General features: G+C 31.4%; 1 protein-coding gene across 6 annotated transcripts in view; it reads right to left on the minus strand.

Moving 5' to 3' along the window:
• LOC6033655 (apoptosis-resistant E3 ubiquitin protein ligase 1) overlaps nt 1-20,535 on the minus strand; it is a 99,830-nt gene that overhangs the window by 68,632 nt on the left and 10,663 nt on the right. For 2 of the 6 annotated variants that reach the window (XM_001844029.2, XM_038258103.1), the window contains exons 1-2: nt 18,587-18,616; nt 4,100-4,602 (exon numbers count right to left, since the gene is read on the minus strand). The exons of 2 other annotated variants lie outside the window; for them this stretch is intronic. In XM_001844029.2, the coding sequence (XP_001844081.2) occupies nt 4,100-4,172 (73 nt within the window). In that variant the 5' untranslated portion in view covers nt 4,173-4,602; nt 18,587-18,616. Of the gene's footprint in view, nt 1-4,099; nt 4,622-17,807; nt 18,022-18,586; nt 18,617-20,535 lie in introns of those variants that run through there. 2 more of the 6 variants (XM_038258104.1, XM_038258105.1) reach the window with 2 other exon arrangements.

The raw sequence follows: 20,535 nt of genomic DNA on the forward strand, positions 1-20,535 counted from the left end.
TTTATAATTTTTAAATATGATTAGTCAATTTGACAAAAGTTTCATTTTATTTAATTTAAAAACAAACAAATATTTTCCGAAATATCGTGAGTTGAAAATGAAAACTGATTAGAAAACACAGACTTAATACTTAGAGAAGCTGTATCTCAGCAACCAGCAGAATTCTGATTAACAAAATAAAAAAAAATTTTTGAAGATTTTTTCAGCCATTTAAAAATATTTTTTCAGGATTGCCTTCCTTCATAAAGTATTTGTAAATTGCCAAAAGATGAATATTTAAAACTTGAAAATGGTTACTATATCGAAAAACACAAAACACAAAAAACAGTCATACATTTTCCCAACATTTCGAAAATATTTTTTGCGGTGTGCCTTTCCTTCATGAAGCATTACTTTATTGCTATATTACAATACATTAAAATGTCTTGAATTTGGAAATGGTTAAATTAAAAAATATTTTTGTAGAAAAATATAAAGCCTTTCAAAAAATTGCCGGTGCGCTTTTCGATCATAGAGTTTAATTCATAAAAAAAACTATAGATTCATTTTAAATTGCAAATTTGATCTTTAATTTTTTTTTGTTTTTTTTTTACAGTTATTTTTTACTTTTTACAAATACCACTTTTTTAAATTATATCTCCAATACCAATTTCCGCACCGATCTATATGTATTTACAGTCACCTAAAATACATAAAAAAAATGAAACTTAAAAAATACGTTATTCAGGAATTCAAAATAAAAACCGTAGTTTTCAAAAATGGAAAACGAATAACTCAATTTTGGTATTATTATTGAAAGACTATTCTTAAGAATTTCATCTGCGGAATATTTTTTTTTAAGACTCAAATGGTCAATATTTGCATTTTAGGCCGATTTTAAACATACTGGATGGTGTTGCCTATCGATATCTACAAATTAAGTTATTTTAAGGAAAAGTACTTTAAAAAATACATTTCTAAAATAGTTGAACGATTTTGGTTTGCAATTTTGGTCAACAAAACGTTTCTTGTTGCGTGATACCTATATAAAAAATAACAAATATTGGAGTGTTGAAAAATATTTTACGGTTCATATTGGGGCATTAATTATTTAAGTTTTAATGTTACATTTCGCGATTTAAGTTAAAATGAGTATCTTGAGTAACTTTTTATCGATAAGTAGTATGCAAAGTTTTTGATGAAGTATATCTTTTTTCAACTGATGTTTCTTGGCAACATGTTGTTTACATTGGTATACCAAATGATGTGATTTTCAGTGTTAAAAAATGTGAACATTGTGTAATTTTCTCATTTTTATCAAATAAATAAATCCATTTGAAATCAATTCATAAGCCTTTGCTGGGAGCGTACTTACATCTAAATTTAAATTTTACTAGCTTAGCTCTATTTGAGGGAAAACGACATTTCAGTGTTGAACATAACAAAATGTTAGTCTCAATTTCACTTTAAAAAAATAATTTTACTGTGTGTTCGACTTCTGCTATTGGTTGCCATGGTGAGAGCTGATATGCCGATATAGAGTCATCCAAGCAGCCCGGTTCCCATAACCTAACATATTTATGAGCTTTCCGGTGCCACTCATATAAGTAAAAGTCATATGTGCGATGTTCAGCCCGATTTCATCACGTTTCTTCTGGTTTTTATGCATGCTTTGGACAGGAGCTTCCGGCTCTCCCTCCTGGATCGTAATCGATCCAAATTGCTGGCCCTTTGCAGGTGTTAGAGCAAACCCCGTTTGAAATTCAAATTGCATTACGTCATGTTAATAAAAAAAGTAGTACTTTTCTTTCTACATGGTGGAAATTGCCGGAAAATTAAATTAACTTTTACACATTGTTACACTGCTGGGAGCAGCAAAAAGAGAACAAAAAAAAAAAATAAAAACGACGTGACACAGAGCCTCTCTGAACAAACTAATTTAAATTTTCAGTAGGGCTCCGGAAAAAAATGGTGCGCTCCGTCACTTCTGAGTTTTTCATCAACGCGAAACAGTCGAAAAATGGCAATCAATTACAGTTGGACAAGTTCAATTTCACTTTCAACTTTGTTATCTGAGTCCAACCCTGCCGCACCGCACAACATCAGGTGTGCCTTGCATCTGTCCTGTTGTGTCAGCTGGGCCAGGGTGGGCGTTAAGCCGTCGCCTCCTGCGATGTCCATAATAATAAAATGTCCGCACGTTCTAATTTATGTGCGGCTTGTAGTTGGGAATAATTTAGTTGACCACCCGTACACCACCCAACCTCTCTACATTTTCCGTTATTATTTAGCGAACAAACGCTTCCAACGAGTTAATTAATTATGTGAGGTTGGTCGGTGGCACCTCCCCCTAGGTATAGATTGTGCCTTTGACGATGGCTGCTTGACATGCAGGCCGTGTCCCGCGTGGTGCCCTCCGGAAGGAATCGAGTTTAGTGTTATGGTCACTTCCTCCCGCCTGAAGAGTGTCCTTTTTATCCACTTTTGTTGGTGTGGTGTTGTTTGATGAATTTACTCTCTCTTTGTGTGTTGTCACCACCTCACCTCTTGAAATAAGTGGTTTGTTGGCTCTTCGTTGTTCGGTCGCTGGACACCCAGCCCAGGTTCAAGGACGTAGTAGGCTAATGCATAATTGAGTGATTTCCCCACGGTCACTTTGATGAGAAAAATGACAGCGCGCGCGATGGGTGTTGCATGGTAGGGTTTCTCCACTACTTTATGTTGATTATTTTTCATGATTAAAATTATTGATTTAAAAAAAAGTAGAACTTGCTTCAGAAACTTGGAAAAAAAAACTCTTTCTCATCAAAAAACAACATTGCAATTTGTTACGAAATCCTTGCAATCCAAACTGATAGCCCTACCCTTCAGCTCTAATGCCATTTCTCCAGCCACCAAGAGTGCCATGCCAAATCTTGTGTCGGATGGCAACAACCAGCAGCTCGCCGGTCGGTAACGACAATCAGTAGGCCATGTGACAGCCGCCGGCGGGGTTTGAAATTTGAATCGCATCGTATTTATCACGATTGTTTTGCCTTATAGCTATGGCCAGCTGGGATCTAGTTTTTGCAAATGAAAGGCTCAAATTTCGCTGATGTCGTTATTATTCAAATCGGTTCATTCACATTCACGCCAGGCTGGTGGGGGCGCTACTGTGTGCAGTCTGTGGGACCCGTAGTCATAACGACTAAACGATCGCTGTGTCATGAGTATTTGATGCCAGGCTGCTTGGATTGGGATTTCTTTTTTCGATGCAGGTCATTTTACAGTTTTGATCAAACGTAGTTTTTTAGGGTTGATACAAAAATCGATATTCAAATACAGGAGCAGCCGTGGCTGACTGGTTACGGTGTTCGCTTTGTAAGCGAATGGTTCTGGGTTCGATGCCCATCTGCTCCCAACGAGAAAGTTAAGAACACATAAATTTGAAATTGAACGAAAAAATCATAGTCGCTCTAGGCGGGGTTCGAACCCTCGTCCTTTAGATTGGTAAGCAAAAATGCTAACCACTAGGCCATGACGACTTGGTGAGCGTGGACTGGAATTAGGAATACTGTTACAGAGAGCGAGTTGTGGCGCTATAACCACGGCAAATAGTGTCCAGGGCATTCGTGGAAATACAGTGTCCCATCCCAGAGGGTCCCGGAGTTCTTAGCGTGGTGCTCCCAACGAATACAACCATAATCTCGGAGCGTATGGTGGTGTGTCCCCACGCTTCTTCCTCCCATGTCGATTCAGAATTGTGTTGCTGTTCGAACACTCAGTGCTCAAACTCAACCCAATTACGAGTCATCTCTGCGATACGGCTTTACGCAGTAGGCCTGGCCGCTTTAACGCTTGTGATGTTTCAATGCATTTCAATGCAATGGCGCACTACAAATGTTAATAAATGACAAGAAGAGTGCTAGGCGTCATCTAACCTAAGGCACTCTCCAGGATCCCTTCGAAAGATTGGCTGCGCTAGGATCTGATTAGATTAGATTAGATTAGTTGATACAAAAATCGATATTCATGATATTTTAATGTTTTCGGACATCCCTCATCAAAATGAAATAAAAAAAGCAAAGAGATAGATAAATATCGTATCCTAATGAACCTTAATGCAAAAATCAATACGCACCAGACGAAGCGGACACCGAGTGCCGCATTGTTGTGAAGGCAATTGAGTTGATTTCCGATTCAGGAGACCACATTTTTCCGCTTGTTTTGTTTTTATTTGGTCTTCTTGAGGCACCTTCTTCTTCTTTTTATTTCTTTGATTCACTAAACCAAGTGGGCAAAAATCTGCCGCAAAAAAATTTAAACGTTTGTGCTTTTAGTTATTATTTTTTGTGCCGTTTCCCGTTTGACACTATCACACCGAGAGTTTACGAACAAAAATTCACTGGCTTTCACAGATCGCAGCAGGCAGTTGTTGTTGGGGCACTTGGCGCGCTTGGCGCGCTTTCTTGGTACAGTTTGGAACGGAACCGACAATACTACTGGTGTTTGCCATTAGCATAGCCTGCTTGGATGGCATTCTCACTTTGCTCACGTTGCACGGGTCTTATCTTGGAGACTTATCTTTTAGTTGGCGAAAAGAATGTAGTTTGCAGACTCAAGTGGTCCGGCGTTTAGTTTGCGCTGGCGTTTTAAGAATGAATGTAAGAAAAAGGAACAATTAAACGACACTGTTGCGTGAGAAAACAAATCAGAGCGATTTTTTATGATGGGGAGCAGGAACCTGTGCGTGTCGGCGCGAACTTTGAGTGCGATAACGAAAAGCAATTTATGTCAGGTAGACGTCACCGGAGAGCTCAGGAGGGAGTGGAACGTGACTCTTTGGGAGATAATTAGCAGATAATACTGTGGGTAATTTTATGACTAATTTGTCAAGCAGGCGCGGACCAGACGGTCTCCAGCAGGTTATCTGTCATTGAAATATTTTCAATCAGAGATGTTTTGTATTTTTATTTATTTTTTTTTCTTTAAATATTGTGTTCAAATCGCTTTTCAATCTTTCACAGTTGAATGAATCTATATGTTGTTTGAACAACCTCAAAAATTAAACCTGATTTGTTTATTTTATGATAAAATTAAAGGCTAAAAATATCGTTTTACGTCTCAAAGGTGCAAACATGAGTTATAATTTCACGAAAATTTCGCAGACGACATGTCAACAAACCTTGGTTAGAACTGGTTCGGTGCAAAAATTTAACACTTTTGGCTAATCTTTTTGACAATAAGTGATAGCAGCCAGACAGCGCGCGCGTAGTTTATGGTCCACCGTCTGGGCCAAAATTTTAGGCTATTTGCTCCTCGTGGGGGCCATATAATCTCCCCTAGACAGTTTAGGTCAAGCAGAACGCTCAGATGTAGGTGATTGACAAATTGAAATTCGGACGTCACTTTTTGATTTTGAATTATCAAACTTTATAGCACCCTTTAACTGAAAATTATGGCATAATCAGCAAATTCATTTCATGATTATTCCTCTCTGATGTCATCTCATCTCGCATTCTGGTTTGATATATCGACGGCGAAAACACTGATTCACACTTTACGCTCTGTTTTTCTTCATTTCCAGGAAAACTTTTTACTCCAATTTTCCCACCCTCCCGCAAACACACAAAGCATTTACCGCGAATCTCGTTATCATTTATCACATTTCCCGCCCACCTTCTTCAACTACCGCAGCTTCCAGTTTCCACCGAACGAGAAGAAAATTCTGAGAGATTTTTATTTCTTTTCTGAGGGAAACCGCGTGGTACGCGCGTTCTCTCCAAGAATGAATTTCATCAAAGTGAGCGTTGAGCGCGGAGAGAACGAGAGAAGGGAAATATTGACTCGTTTTCCTTTTTTTGTTCGTTTTCCAGCATCCGAATTCCTCACAGGTCACGCAGGGTGAGATGAGCGGGACGCGAGTGAGATGAAATTTTGGCGTGAGGAAAGTGGTGCCAGCTTCGTGGGTTTGAAAAAAAAATACAAAAATCTACGTTTTTTTTAGTATCCATTTTTTATTTGATTTTTATGACCAAAAAAAAAGACAGTTCAAACTTAAACACGGAGAGAAGTTCCATTACCAAACGAGCACTGTGCATTTGGCTATTTGAATTCTACTGATGTTGGCAACTATTTCTGCTGTTTCTGCTGAAATTGGTTCCAGAAGCGCAATTTTTTCGCGAAGTTTATGAAGATTTCTGAAGGTTGAGGAATGATTGTGGCTTTATAAATTTTTTCTCTTAGTTCACAATTTAAATGTTTTTTGATGAAAAATTGTAATTGGTAATGAATTTTGGAAGTTTATAATTGCTTATCCAATTTTAGTGCTTCTTTTATAAAAAAGTGATTTTAATTAGATTTTTTTTTAAGTAGTTGAACCCTTTTCAAACATTTTCAATAAAATTGTTATGTTTAATAAACTCTAATACTTTGTGAATTCAATTTTGAAATTTTTTGAAAATTGGTTACGTTGTTGCATGTCGGGCGGATTGAAAATACCAAAATACCAAAAAATTCTTTAGAAACACGGAAACTGTCAAACATGTCAAAGGTGTGATGAGTCTTGTATTGATTACAAACAAAGTTTCTCGTAATGGAATACCAGCTTAAGCTTTGTGAATGACCTAGACATAATTTCAAATTGATACTTAAATTCATGGTTTTTGTTCTAAATATTTTCAACTATATTTTTAACCTTTTTTACTTGTTAAAAATGGGGTTTTGGGGTATTTTAAGCATCTGTGCCAACTATGAGCGAAATTGGTTTAGATTAACGCATTTATACCCGAGCCTGAATTTCGTAAAAAATGTTTTTCATACATAAATTACATTTTTAAATAGCTAATAACTTTTCGGGATCGACCTGTAAAGCTTTGATATGTTCTACAAAATTGTAAAATAATAATAAAATTTTAACTTTTGGGAATATTTGGATGGAAGTAGCCCACCGTGCAGAGCAAACCGTAAGAAAATTGGGGTTTTCAAACATTTTTTTTTCGATTTTTCCCATACAAACTTCTCCTTTAAATATCATTGTGTAAATGTTGACCGATATTGCTCATATTTGGCCCAGAGTCCTAAAATAGGTCATGGAACAATATTCAGCTTGTACACGGATAGAAATCCGTTCCGCAAATCTGAAATCAAATTGTCTTGAAATCGAAAACATCGTCTGTTCTCGATTTCGTTTCGAATGTTATCAAAAACGACAACATTTTCATCACATTCGAAAACATTTGTGTTCGAAATCGCCCCCCGCTTTTCACAAATTTTCTGAAGCGTAACAACTGTCAAACGCAACCAAAACCGCAACCCAATATTTTCTACCGCGCGAGTGCGACTGTTTGTTTATTTTTTGTTTTTTTTTGAACGAATGCCAGAAGTGGAAGTGACATAAAATGGAAGGAACGTCGCCGTGTGGTTATCCCTCCGGATCACGTTCGGTTCTGCTGCCGCGGAATGACGGGGACGAACCGTCCTAGTTTTTCGGGAATCCGCTAGCATTGCGGCGCGTGGTCCTGCGGCGAGGATGGTTGTTGGACAGTGGCCCTTAGTGCTTTTTCGGCGTTGGCCAGCGGAACGTGGTTTTTGTTCGCCGGGTCCGCGTGTTGACCAGCAGCTCGTCCGACGTTGTTGCCCACACTTAGTTCGGCCAGGATTTCGAAAACGGCGCCGGCGCGGAATCACGAATGCCGATTCCTGGCAGCGGCGCAGAACTTATCCTCCTGCTCCACGACCGCCGAGGGAGAAGATATAGCGGTAGGAAATCATCAACGCGCCTCTTCCTCCTCCTCCTCCTCCTCCTCCTCCTCCTCCTCCTCCTCCTCCCCCTCCTCCTCCTCCTCCTCCTCCCCCTCCTCCTCCTCCTCCTCCTCCTCCTCCTCCTCCTCCTCCTCCTCCTCCTCCTCCTCCTCCTCCTCCTCCTCCTCCTCCTCCTCCTCCTCCTCCTCCTCCTCCTCCTCCTCCTCCTCCTCCTCCTCCTCCTCCTCCTCCTCCTCCTCCTCCTCCTCCTCCTCCTCCTCCTCCTCCTCCTCCTCCTCCTCCTCCTCCTCCTCCTCCAATCCCAAAATTTTTAATCTATCGATCTAATCGATCTTTTCTACCTATTCCGCCACAGACTGCGACGCCGACCTATTCCACCGATCTTCAGCCACCTCGGATAAGGACAAAGACGACTAGGAAAGCGACACGGCCAACATCATCCGTTCCAGTCGAACTTGATCTCCGTCGGCATCCTGGAGGCGATCTCTGGCCAGCTTAGGTCGCTCGTGCAGAAGGCGCTGAAAATCCACACACACTTTGTTACACTCTACCACCACAAAACTCTAATCTAAAATTATACCATTCTGCAATTCTCATTTCAAAAATTCTCTAATTTTAAAATTTCAACGCATTGACATTTTTGAAACCTAACAATCGAAAACTCTACAATTCTAAAGATTATTAATTTTGAAATTTTTAAAATTCTGCAATACTAAAATTCTAAAATCCAAAAATTCAAAATTTCTACACCAAATCCCTTTACCAACACTATACACTCAAACCCCGATGGTTTGACAACAACTGTTCGTCTCTTTTAAGTTTGACCAATTATAAAATTCTTAAATTCTTAAACTCTTAAATTCTAAAATTCTTAAACTCTAAAATCTAAAATTCTAAAATCCTAAATCTAAAATTCTAAAATTCTTAAAATCTTAAATTCTGAAATTCTAAAATTCTAAAATTCTGAAATTCTGAAATTTTGAAATTCTAAAATTCTACAATTTAAAATTCTAAAATTTTAAAATTCTAAAATTCTAAAATTCGAAAAGTCTTAAACTCTAAAATTCTACAATTCTAAAATTCTAAAATTCTAAAATTTAAAATTTAAAATTCTAAAATTCTAAAATTTAAAATTCTAAAATTTAAAATTCTAAAATTCTAAAATTTAAAATTCTAAAATTCTAAAATTCTAAAATTCTAAAATTCTAAAATTTAAAATTTAAAATTTAAAATTTAAAATTCTAAAATTCTAAAATTCTAAAATTCTAAAATTCTAAAATTCTAAAATTCTAAAATTCTAAAATTCTAAAATTTAAAATTTAAAATTTAAAATTTAAAATTCTAAAATTCTAAAATTCTAAAATTCTAAAATTCTAAAATTTAAAATTCTAAAATTCTAAAATTCTAAAATTCTAAAATTCTAAAATTCTAAAATTCTAAAATTCTAAAATTCTAAAATTCTAAAATTCTAAAATTTAAAATTCTAAGATTCTAAAATTCTAAAATTCTAAAATTCTAAAATTTAAAATTTAAAATTCTTAAATTTTAAAATTCTAAAATTCTAAAATTCTAAAATTCTAAAATTCTAAAATTCTAAAATTCTAAAATTCTAAAATCCTAAAATTCTAAAATTCTAAAATTTTAAAATTTTAAAATTCTAAAATTCTATAATTCTAAAATTCTAAAATTCTAAGATTCTAAAATCATAAAATTCTAAAATTCTAAAATTCTAAAATTCTAAAATTCTAAAATTCTAGAATTCTAAAATTCTAAAATTCTAAAATTCTAAAATTTTAAAATTCTAAAATTCTAAAATTCTAAAATTCTAAAATTCTAAAATTCTAAAATAATAAAATTCTAAAATTCTAAAATTCTAAAATTTAAAATTTAAAATTCTAAAATTTAAAATTCTAAAATTCTAAAATTCTAAAATTCTAAAATTCTAAAATTCTAAAATTCTAAAATTCTAAAATTCTAAAATTCTAAGATTCTAAAATTCTAAAATTCTAAAATTCTAAAATTCTAAAATTCTAAAATTCTAAAATTCTAAAATTATAAAATTTTAAAAGTCTAAAATTCTAAAATTCTAAGATTCTAAAATTCTAAAATTCTAAAATTCTAAAATTCTAAAATTCTAAAATTTTAAAATTCTAAAATTCTAAAATTCTAAAATTCTAAAATTCTAAAATTCTAAAATTCTAAAATTCTAAAATTCTAAAATTCTAAAATTCTAAAATTCTAAAATTCTAAAATTCTAAAATTCTAAAATTTTAAAATTCTAAAATTCTATGATTCTAAAATTCTAAAATTCTAAGATTCTAAAATCATAAAATTCTAAAATTCTAAAATTCTAAAATTCTAAAATTCTAAAATTCTAAAATTCTAGAATTCTAAAATTCTAAAATTCTAAAATTCTAAAATTCTAAAATTCTAAAATTCTAAAATTCTAAAATTATAAAATTCTAAAATTCTAAAATTCTAAAATTCTAAAATTCTAAAATTCTAAAATTCTAAAATTTTAAAATTTTAAAATTCTAAAATTCTATAATTCTAAAATTCTAAAATTCTAAGATTCTAAAATCATAAAATTCTAAAATTCTAAAATTCTAAAATTCTAAAATTCTAAAATTCTAAAATTCTAGAATTCTAAAATTCTAAAATTCTAAAATTCTAAAATTTAAAAATTCTAAAATTCTAAAATTCTAAAATTCTAAAATTTAAAATTTAAAATTCTAAAATTTAAAATTCTAAAATTCTAAAATTCTAAAATTCTAAAATTCTAAGATTCTAAAATTTAAAATTTAAAATTCTAAAATTCTAAAATTCTAAAATTCTAAAATTCTAAAATTTAAAATTCTAAAATTCTAAAATTTAAAATTTAAAATTCTAAAATTCTAAAATTCTAAAATTCTAAAATTCTAAAATTCTAAAATTCTTAAATTCTAAATTCTAAATTCTAAAATTCTAAAATTCTAAAATTATAAAATTATAAAATTCTAAAATTCTAAAATTCTAAAATTCTAAAATTCTAAAATTCTAAAATTCTAAAATTCTAAAATTCTACAATTCTAAAATTCTAAAATTCTAAAATTCTAAAATTCTAAAATTCTAAAATTCTGAAATTCTAAAATTTAAAACTCTAAAATTTAAAATTCTAAAATTCTAAAATTCTAAAATTCTAAAATTCTAAAATTCTAAGATTCTAAAATTCTAAAATTCTAAAATTCTAAAATTCTAAAATTCTAAGATTCTAAAATTCTAAAATTCTAAAATTCTAAAATTCTAAAATTCTAAAATTCTAAAATTCTAAAATTCTAAAATTCTAAAATTCTTAAAATTCTAAAATTCTAAATTTCTAAAATTCTAAGATTCTTAAATTCTAAAATTCTAAAATTCTAAAATTCTAAAATTCTAAAATTCTAAAATTCTTAAATTCTTAAATTCTTAAAGTCTAAAATTCTAAAATTCTAAAATTCTAAAATTCTAAAACTCTAAAATTCTAAAATTCTAAAATTCTAAAATTCTAAAATTCTTAAATTCTTAAATTCTTAAATTCTTAAATTCTTAAATTCTTAAATTCTAAAATTCTAAAATTCTTAAATTCTAAAATTCTAAAATTCTTAAATTCTAAAATTCTAAAAATTTTAGAATTTTAAAAAACCCAAATTCCCAAATTCCTAAATTCTTAAATTCCTAAAATCCCAAATGCTTATATTCCCAAATTTTCAAATTCCCAAATTCTTAAATTCCCAAATTTCCATATTCCCAAATTCCTAAATTCCTAAATTCCGTAAGTCTCAAATTCCCAAAATCACAAATTTCCAAATTCTTAAATTCCCAAATTATCAATTTCACTAATTCTCAAATCCCCTAATTCCCAAATTTCCAATTTCTCAAATTCCCAAATTTTTAAATTCCCAAATTCACAAATTACCAAATTCCCAAATTCCTAAATTCTCAAATTCCTAAATTCCTTAATTCCTAAATTCCCAAATTCCCAAAGTCCCAAATTCACAAATTCCCAAATTCTTAAATTACCAAATTCCTAAATTCCTATTTCCCAAATTCCCAAATTCTTAAATTTCCAACATCTCAACTTCCCAAATTCCCAAATTTACAAATTCCCAAATTCTAAAATTCCAAAATCCGAAATTCCTTAATTTCTAAATTCCTAAATTCTCAAATTCCTAAATTCACAAATTCTTAAATTCCTAAATTCCTGAATTCTCAAATTCCTAAATTCCTTAATTCCTAAATTTCTAAATTCCTGAATTCAATTTCCCAAATTCCCAAAATCCCCAATTCCCAAATTCACAAATTTCCAAATTCCCAAATTCCTAAATTCCGAATCCACAAATTCTCAAATTCCCAAATTCCGAAGTCTAAAATTCCTAAATTCCAAATTCCTAAATTTCTAAATTTTCATATTCCCAGATTCTCAAATTCCCAAATTCTCAAATTCCCAAATTCCCAAATTCCCATATTTCCAAATTCCCAAATTCCCAAATTCCTAAATTCATAAATTTCTTATTTCCCAAATTCCCAAATTCTCAAATTTCCAACTTCCCATCTTCCCAAATTCCCAAATTTCCAAAATCACAAATTCCCAAATTCCCATAATCTTAAATTCCCAAATTCCCAAAATCCTAAATTTATAAATTCTCAAATTCCTAAATTCCAAATTCCTTAATTTCTAAATTCCCAAATTCCTCAATTCCTTAATTCTCAAATTCCTAAATTCCCAAATCCCCAAATTCACAATTTCCCAAATTCATAAATCCCCAAATTCTTCAATTCCCGAATTCCCAAATTCCTAAATTCTCAAATTCCTAAATTCTAAAATTCTAAAATTCTAGAATTCTAAAATTCTAAAATTCTAAAATTCTAAAATTTTAAAATTCTAAAATTCTAAAATTCTTAAATTCTAAAATTCTAAAATTCTAAAATTCTAAAATTCTAAAATTATAAAATTATAAAATTTTAAAATTTTAAAAGTCTAAAATTCTAAAATTCTAAAATTATAAAATTATAAAATTATAAAATTTTAATAGTCTAAAATTCTAAAATTCTAAAATTCTAAAATTCTAAAATTCTAAAATTCTAAAATTCTATAATTCTTAAATTCTAAAATTCTAAAATTCTAAGATTCTAAAATTATAAAATTCTAAAATTCTAAAATTCTAAAATTCTAAAATTCTAAAATTCTAAAATTCTAAAATTCTAAAATTCTAAAATTCTAAAATTCTAAAATTCTAAAATTCTAAAATTCTAAAATTCTAAAGTTCTAAAATTCTAAAATTCTAAAATTCTAAAATTCTAAAATTCTAAAATTCTAAAATTCTAAAATTCTAAAATTCTAAAATTCTAAAATTCTAAAATTCTAAAATTCTAAAATTCTAAAATTTTAAAATTCTAAAATTCTAAAATTATAAAATTCTAAAATTCTAAAATTCTAAAATTTTAAAATTCTAAAATTCTAAAATTCTAAAATTCTAAAATTCTAAAATTCTAAAATTCTAAAATTCTAAAATTCTAAAATTCTAAAATTATAAAATTCTAAAATTCTAAAATTCTAAAATTCTAAAATTCTAAAATTCTAAAATTCTAAAATTCTAAAATTCTAAAATTCTAAAATTCTAAAATTCTAAAATTCTAAAATTCTAAAATTCTAAAATTCTAAAATTCTAAAATTTAAAATTCTAAAATTTAAAATTCTAAAATTCTAAAATTCTAAAATTCTAAAATTCTAAAATTCTAAAATTCTAAAATTCTAAAATTCTAAAATTCTAAAATTCTAAAATTCTAAAATTCTAAAATTCTAAAATTCTAAAATTCTAAAATTCTAAAATTCTAAAATTCTAAAATTCTAAGATTCTAAAATTCTAAAATTCTTAAATTCTTAAATTCTAAAATTTAAAATTTAAAATTCTAAAATTCTAAAATTCTAAAATTCTAAAATTCTAAAATTCTAAAATTCTAAAATTCTAAAATTCTAAAATTCTAAAATTCTAAAATTCTAAAATTCTAAGATTCTAAAATTCTAAAATTCTAAAATTCTAAAATTCTAAAATTCTAAAATTCTTAAATTCTTAAATTCTTAAAGTCTAAAATTCTAAAATTCTAAAATTCTAAAATTCTAAAACTCTAAAATTCTAAAATTCTAAAATTCTAAAATTCTTAAGTTCTTAAATTCTTAAATTCTTAAATTCTTAAATTCTTAAATTCTTAAATTCTTAAATTCTAAAATTCTAAAATTCTAAAATTCTTAAATTCTAAAATTCTAAAAATTTTAGAATTTTAAAAAACCCAAATTCCCAAATTCCTAAATTCTTAAATTCCTAAAATCCCAAATGCTTATATTCCCAAATTTTCAAATTCCCAAATTCTTAAATTCCCAAATTTCCATATTCCCAAATTCCTAAATTCCCAAATTCCGTAAGTCTCAAATTCCCAAAATCACAAATTTCCAAATTCTTAAATTCCCAAATTATCAATTTCACTAATTCTCAAATCCCCTAATTCCCAAATTTCCAATTTCTCAAATTCCCAAATTTTTAAATTCCCAAATTCACAAATTACCAAATTCCCAAATTCCTAAATTCTCAAATTCCTAAATTCCTTAATTCCTAAATTCCCAAATTCCCAAAGTCCCAAATTCACAAATTCCCAAATTCTTAAATTACCAAATTCCTAAATTCCTAATTTCCCAAATTCCCAAATTCTTAAATTTCCAACTTCTCAACTTCCCAAATTCCCAAATTTACAAATTCCCAAATTCCTAAATTCCCAAATTCCGTAAGTCTCAAATTCCCAAAATCACAAATTTCCAAATTCTTAAATTCCCAAATTATCAATTTCACTAATTCTCAAATCCCCTAATTCCCAAATTTCCAATTTCTCAAATTCCCAAATTTTTAAATTCCCAAATTCACAAATTACCAAATTCCCAAATTCCTAATTTCTAAATTCCTAAATTCTCAAATTCCTAAATTCACAAATTCTTAAATTCCTAAATTCCTGAATTCTCAAATTCCTAAATTCCTTAATTCCTAAATTCCTAAATTCCTGAATTCAATTTCCCAAATTCCCAAAATCCCCAATTCCCAAATTCACAAATTTCCAAATTCCCAAATTCCTAAATTCCGAATCCACAAATTCTCAAATTCCCAAATTCGAAGTCTAAAATTCCTAAATTCCAAATTCCTAAATTTCTAAATTTTCATATTCCCAGATTCTCAAATTCCCAAATTCTCAAATTCCCAAATTCCCAAATTCCCATATTTCCAAATTCCCAAATTCCTAAATTCATAAATTCCTTATTTCCCAAATTCCCAAATTCTCAAATTTCCAACTTCCCATCTTCCCAAATTCCCAAATTTCCAAAATCACAAATTCCCAAATTCCCATAATCTTAAATTCCCAAATTCCCAAAATCCTAAATTTATAAATCCTCAAATTCCTAAATTCCAAATTCCTTAATTTCTAAATTCCCAAATTCCTCAATTCCTTAATTCTCAAATTCCTAAATTCCCAAATCCCCAAATTCACAATTTCCCAAATTCCCAAATCCCCAAATTCTTCAATTCCCGAATTCCCAAATTCCTAAATTCTCAAATTCCTAAATTCCTAAATTCCTAAATTCCCAAATTCCTAAATTCCTAAATTCCTAAATTCCTAAATTCCTAAATTCCTAAATTCCTAAAATCCTAAATTCATAAATTCTTAAATTCCTAAATTTCTTAATTCCTAAATTCCTTAATTCATTATTACCTAAATTCCTGAATTCCCAAATTTCTAAATTCCCAAAATTCCTAAATTCCTTAATTCCCAAACTTTTAAATTCCTCAATACCTAAATTCTCAAATTCCTAAATTCCCATATTTCTAAATTCCCAAAATCCAAAATTTCCAAATTCCTAAATTCCCAAACCCATTTCCCAAATTCCCAAATTCTTAAATTTCTAAATTCTTAAATTCTGAAATTCCCAAATTCCTAAGTTCTAAAATTCCCAAATTCCCAAATTCTTAAATTCCCAAATTCCCAAATTCTCAAATTCACAAATTACCAAATTCCCATATTCACAAATTCCCAAATTCTTAAATGCCCAAATTCCCAAATTTCACAAATACACACACACACACACACACACACACACACACACACACACACACACACACACACACACACACACACACACACACACACACACACACACACACACACACACACACACACACACACACACACAAAGATTAGTTTGTTAATTAATGATGTATTTTTTGCCTCAATAAATAAAAAAAACGAATCAACTGTTTACTGAACCAAAAAAATATCCAACGGTCAATTCAAAACCAAAACCAACGGTCAATTCAAAACCGATTAAACCGCCACCCTTCGTTTGGGATGGCTGCGTGCTTTTTGTTTTGAGCCAGGCGTACCCAATCGTCACGCTTCAGAATCGAGAACATTGTTGTCGATTTCAATGCAAATGTTACCGGACGACTGGTCGACAACATTCTGAAACGAATCTCAGAACGAATCGAGAACAATGTTGTCGATTTCCCGGACAGGATTTCTATCCGTGTAAAGTGAGGGTTTGAGAAAAAATCCCATATTTTGGGCCCCCTTATGAACACTAATAGAAAGCATTGCAACAAGTTAATTGAACTGAAAATCGATGTTTGGAATTTGAAAACTCCGATATCCAATCTTCTTATTGTTTGATATAGTTTTAAAATGATGTCGAAATAAACTCTATATTAATTAATTTCCAGATATTTTTATGAATTTTTATTTTTAGCATTAAAATGAATCAAAAGTACGAAAATATTAATTTTTAGATGAAATTTAACCATATCAGTGTGAAAAAAAGTGAAATTTAAACTTTTCACTGCAAACTGCAATGGCCGGCCAGATTTTTGAGTTGTGTCTAAATCAGGTTAACCTGAACTTTATTTTCTAAATTTGTATTTTTTTTTGCAGTAATTTTACAGAAAATGAGGCTAACAAACAGTACAATATTGGTTAAGGCCGTTGCAAATATTTTTCAAAGTTTATGGTGCCCCCTTCAAAAATTGTCCGAAAAACAGGGGACAAAAAAAATTTTACTTTTAAATTTTAATGTAAATTGAATTTAAATCAACTGAAAACAATCAAAAATGCATTTTTCTGCATTGATAATCGTATTTAGCATGATTGGACAGGATTTAAAAATACTTTAAACTTTTTTTGAAACTCCTCCGCAAAATATTTTTTTTCGCATAAAATAAAATTTTCGTCAATGCTTAGACATTTTAGAAACTAATGATTGCAAAACAACTGCAATGCAATTTAAAACAGTTTTTGCATTCAAATGTTGAAACCATGGCGCATAAATTCAATTTTTAAACTTTTTTTGCCCCCCCCCCACCCCTCCTTTTTTTGAAATTCCTCCGCAAAATATTTTTTTTCTCATAAAATAAAATTTTCGTCAATGCTTTGACATTTTGGAAACTAATGATTGCAAAACAACTGCAATGCAATTTAAAACAGTTTTTGCATTCAAATGTTGAAACCATGGCGCGTAAATTCAATTTTTAAACTTTCATCTCGATTTGTAATATTTCACTTCTCTTTTGTGGAAAACTTCGCGGAATTCTGTCGGATTATGAATTTGTAGATTAAAAATTACCTATCGGTGTAAATTGCGTTTTTCCGAAAACAAACGTGTTTTTCATGTAAAGGCGTGGAGGCGCATGGTGGCTCAAGTCAATTATCACAAAATCGCATCATTCGTCGTTATTAGAAAAGGGGTTTGTTTACTGTACCATAAATTATTATAAATTTTTATAGAAAGTATTTTTTAATCAACTTTGTTAAGTTTTATATAGCACCAGGTGTCTCCATCAGCATGTTTTTTAACCCGATTTTCTCCTCACCCACATTTTTGTGTTAGAAAAATTATTTACCAGGAAAATGAAACAAAACTTTCTACTTGAAAATCTCTCATGGGTCATCTCGATTTATAATGTTTTGCTTTCGCCATGCCATGTATCCATATCAAATCGACTCTGATTTGGCATTACTAAACGCATCATATTGCTCACATATTGAACATTTTTCCTTATGTTTTTCATCACTTTTTCAAAAATACACTGCGGATGTTTCCAGCAGGCTACTTTTCAGTATATATCCTTTGCTCCTTGCCAATTTATGACAATGGAAGCTTTTCGAAACTGTATTCTTTTTCGAAACTCTTCTTTCATCACTACGGACGGCGTTTCTTAAAGTTCTAGCACATCTGCACCAGTGTTGCCTTGCTTTCTTCGCCCCCACACAAACACGCACAGCCTATTATTCTACACATCATTCATCACTGCTAGACGCGATTCACGCGATCGGAAAAAGTCCCAAAATCTTAAACTTTTTCATTTTTATTCAACGACGACGGCGATGCTTTTTCCAAAAACTGTTCTCACTCGCATGACAAAGGGCGAGGACGACAAAGCACTTTTCCCAAAAGTAAAAAAAGAAACTTTGTTCTCTCACTCCCTCCACAGTTTTTTCCAATACAGCTTCCGCAGCAGCAGCCACTGACTGACAGATTCTGGACCACTTTGCAAAGAAGCTGCTGCGTGGTGGTGTGCGTTGCGTGAAAAAAAAGCTGAATGAAAACGCACACTTCTGGGGGCGCGAAATGTTGTGAAAATATCCAAGCAACCACAGACTTCTGACACGCGCACAAATAAAGCGTCTAATCACTGCCTTTTGAGAGGAGTTGCCTTCCTTTTTTTCCCTCTAGTGTCTTTGAATTAGTTTTGTTATTTTACACTCTTGCTAGGGGTTGAAAAGAGGAATTTTCCTTGTTGGGCCCTTTGGGCAGTACCTTAACCGACGAGTTTCTGCTGGCGACTGACTGAGAGCGAGATGAATTTTCCGCTTTTCATATAAAATCTGGTGGTTGTTGTTGGAAGCTCTCTCGAGAGAAAATCTCACCCCCCGAAGAGAGTGAGAGAGGCAGCGAGAGAGCAGCATGCCATGTGGTCGCCTGAAGTGAATTCTCTGTATATTTTTGTTGGCATCCAAGGAGCCAGGAAAGAACGGTGGTTGAGAAGGGGGAGGGGAGGTTTGGGGGGCAAGTTGCACTAGGGACGTGACCCACATCTAGTGTGCGTTGTGTTTTGGATTCTTGCTCTCCGCGCTCTATACTAGAACAACTCGGGCTGGTCGAAGCATGCTGTGTGTGATAATGAGTGGTGACTTGGTGAGAAGGTGAGAAGGGATTTGGTTTGTTGATAGCGGTACGAAATCAGAGGAATAAATTTTTAGTTTAATTTTTTTCAAAGGATTGTTATGCTACAGACAAAAGCGATTATTTGAAATTTAAGAGCTAATCAATTCTCTAAAAAATTATACAAAAGATTAAAATTAATTTTCTTTGTTATAAAACATAATCTTAATCATTCTTGATATTTTTTTTTGAGATCAATGATAATTTCATTTCAATGGTCAATGATTTCCATGTATCCATCGTTTGTCTAGATGTTATCCTCAACAATTGCATTCAAAAAACTTGTAAACTATTCAGAAAAAAATTGTATAACGCTCATTTATGCATTTTAAATCAGATAAAGACTTTTTCCACAGATCGCAAAATACGATAAATTTCAGAATCAAGCTTGAAATTTGTTATTTTGTTATTTTTTTTCGTTGTGGAACGAAACAAAAAAACCAAAATCAAAACTAACATAATCCACCTATGTGGTTGATGCCTTCCTCACTTTCCGGACATCGTTTACATACATTTAAGTGAGATCCGGCTTCAAAAAATTATATAAATATCACTTAAGAGGTCATAACTCGAGACAGGATTGCCAGATCTTTAATGTTGTGGACTCGTTTGAAAGGTCTTTCAATTACCTAACCAACGATGTGTTGGATGATGGATCCGGACAACCTTTACATGCATGTAAATGAGATCCGGATATATGTGAAACAGAAACCTCAGTGAGAATTTTGGGCTTTGAGCTTTTAATTAAAAGTTCATTTTTAGAGCAGGATTATAGCCTTACCTCAGTGAGGAAGTCAAAACCAAAACCAAAACCAAAACAGTTTTTAATACTGTTTTATTTAATTATGGTGTCTGTATCCCAAAAATTTAATAAATCGACCACTTATCACTTATCCGGATCGAATTTATACCAATAAATATAACTTGTATTTATATTTTAAGCTGTTGCAAATCTTTCGAAACTCAATTTATATTTACCATTTTTCAATATTTTTAAATTTTCATTGTCATTCCAGACTAGATAAAAAAATTAAACTTCGGATAATCGAGCTTGGATTTCTACAACCCATTCCAATTTCTGCAAATTTCAATTCAACCATTTCAATGTATTTATTTATGCATTGACCAGTAGAAACCTCCCACGGACTGCTTCGATCGGAGGTCTCCAATGTTTACGCGTTTTTTCCCACTGACTGCCCGCTACCCAAATCGAACGACCTTCCCACACATAATCGGCCACCTGTTTTGCATTAAAAAGAAAAACAAACGATCTCCCTGATCGGGGCACGACTCGCGATGATTCACGATTTTCCAACAACAACAACTTGTTGAAAGTAGGGAGAAGTTTGTTGATCGAGTTTGCAAATTCAACAATTTTGTCTTACTTTCTGCTGCTCCCAGTTCGGAGTACCTCAACTACCAAACGGCTTCTTGGATACACCGTCCTTCGTGACTCTCTCCGCGTGAATGTGCCCGTACTTCACCACCGGCCTGCTATGATCAACAACTGACGATGACGGAAGCCCTCTCAATAGCAAAAGTGG

The sequence above is a fragment of the Culex quinquefasciatus genome, chromosome 2 (assembly GCF_015732765.1).
Source record: "Culex quinquefasciatus strain JHB chromosome 2, VPISU_Cqui_1.0_pri_paternal, whole genome shotgun sequence".
Taxonomy (NCBI): Eukaryota; Metazoa; Arthropoda; class Insecta; order Diptera; family Culicidae; genus Culex; species Culex quinquefasciatus.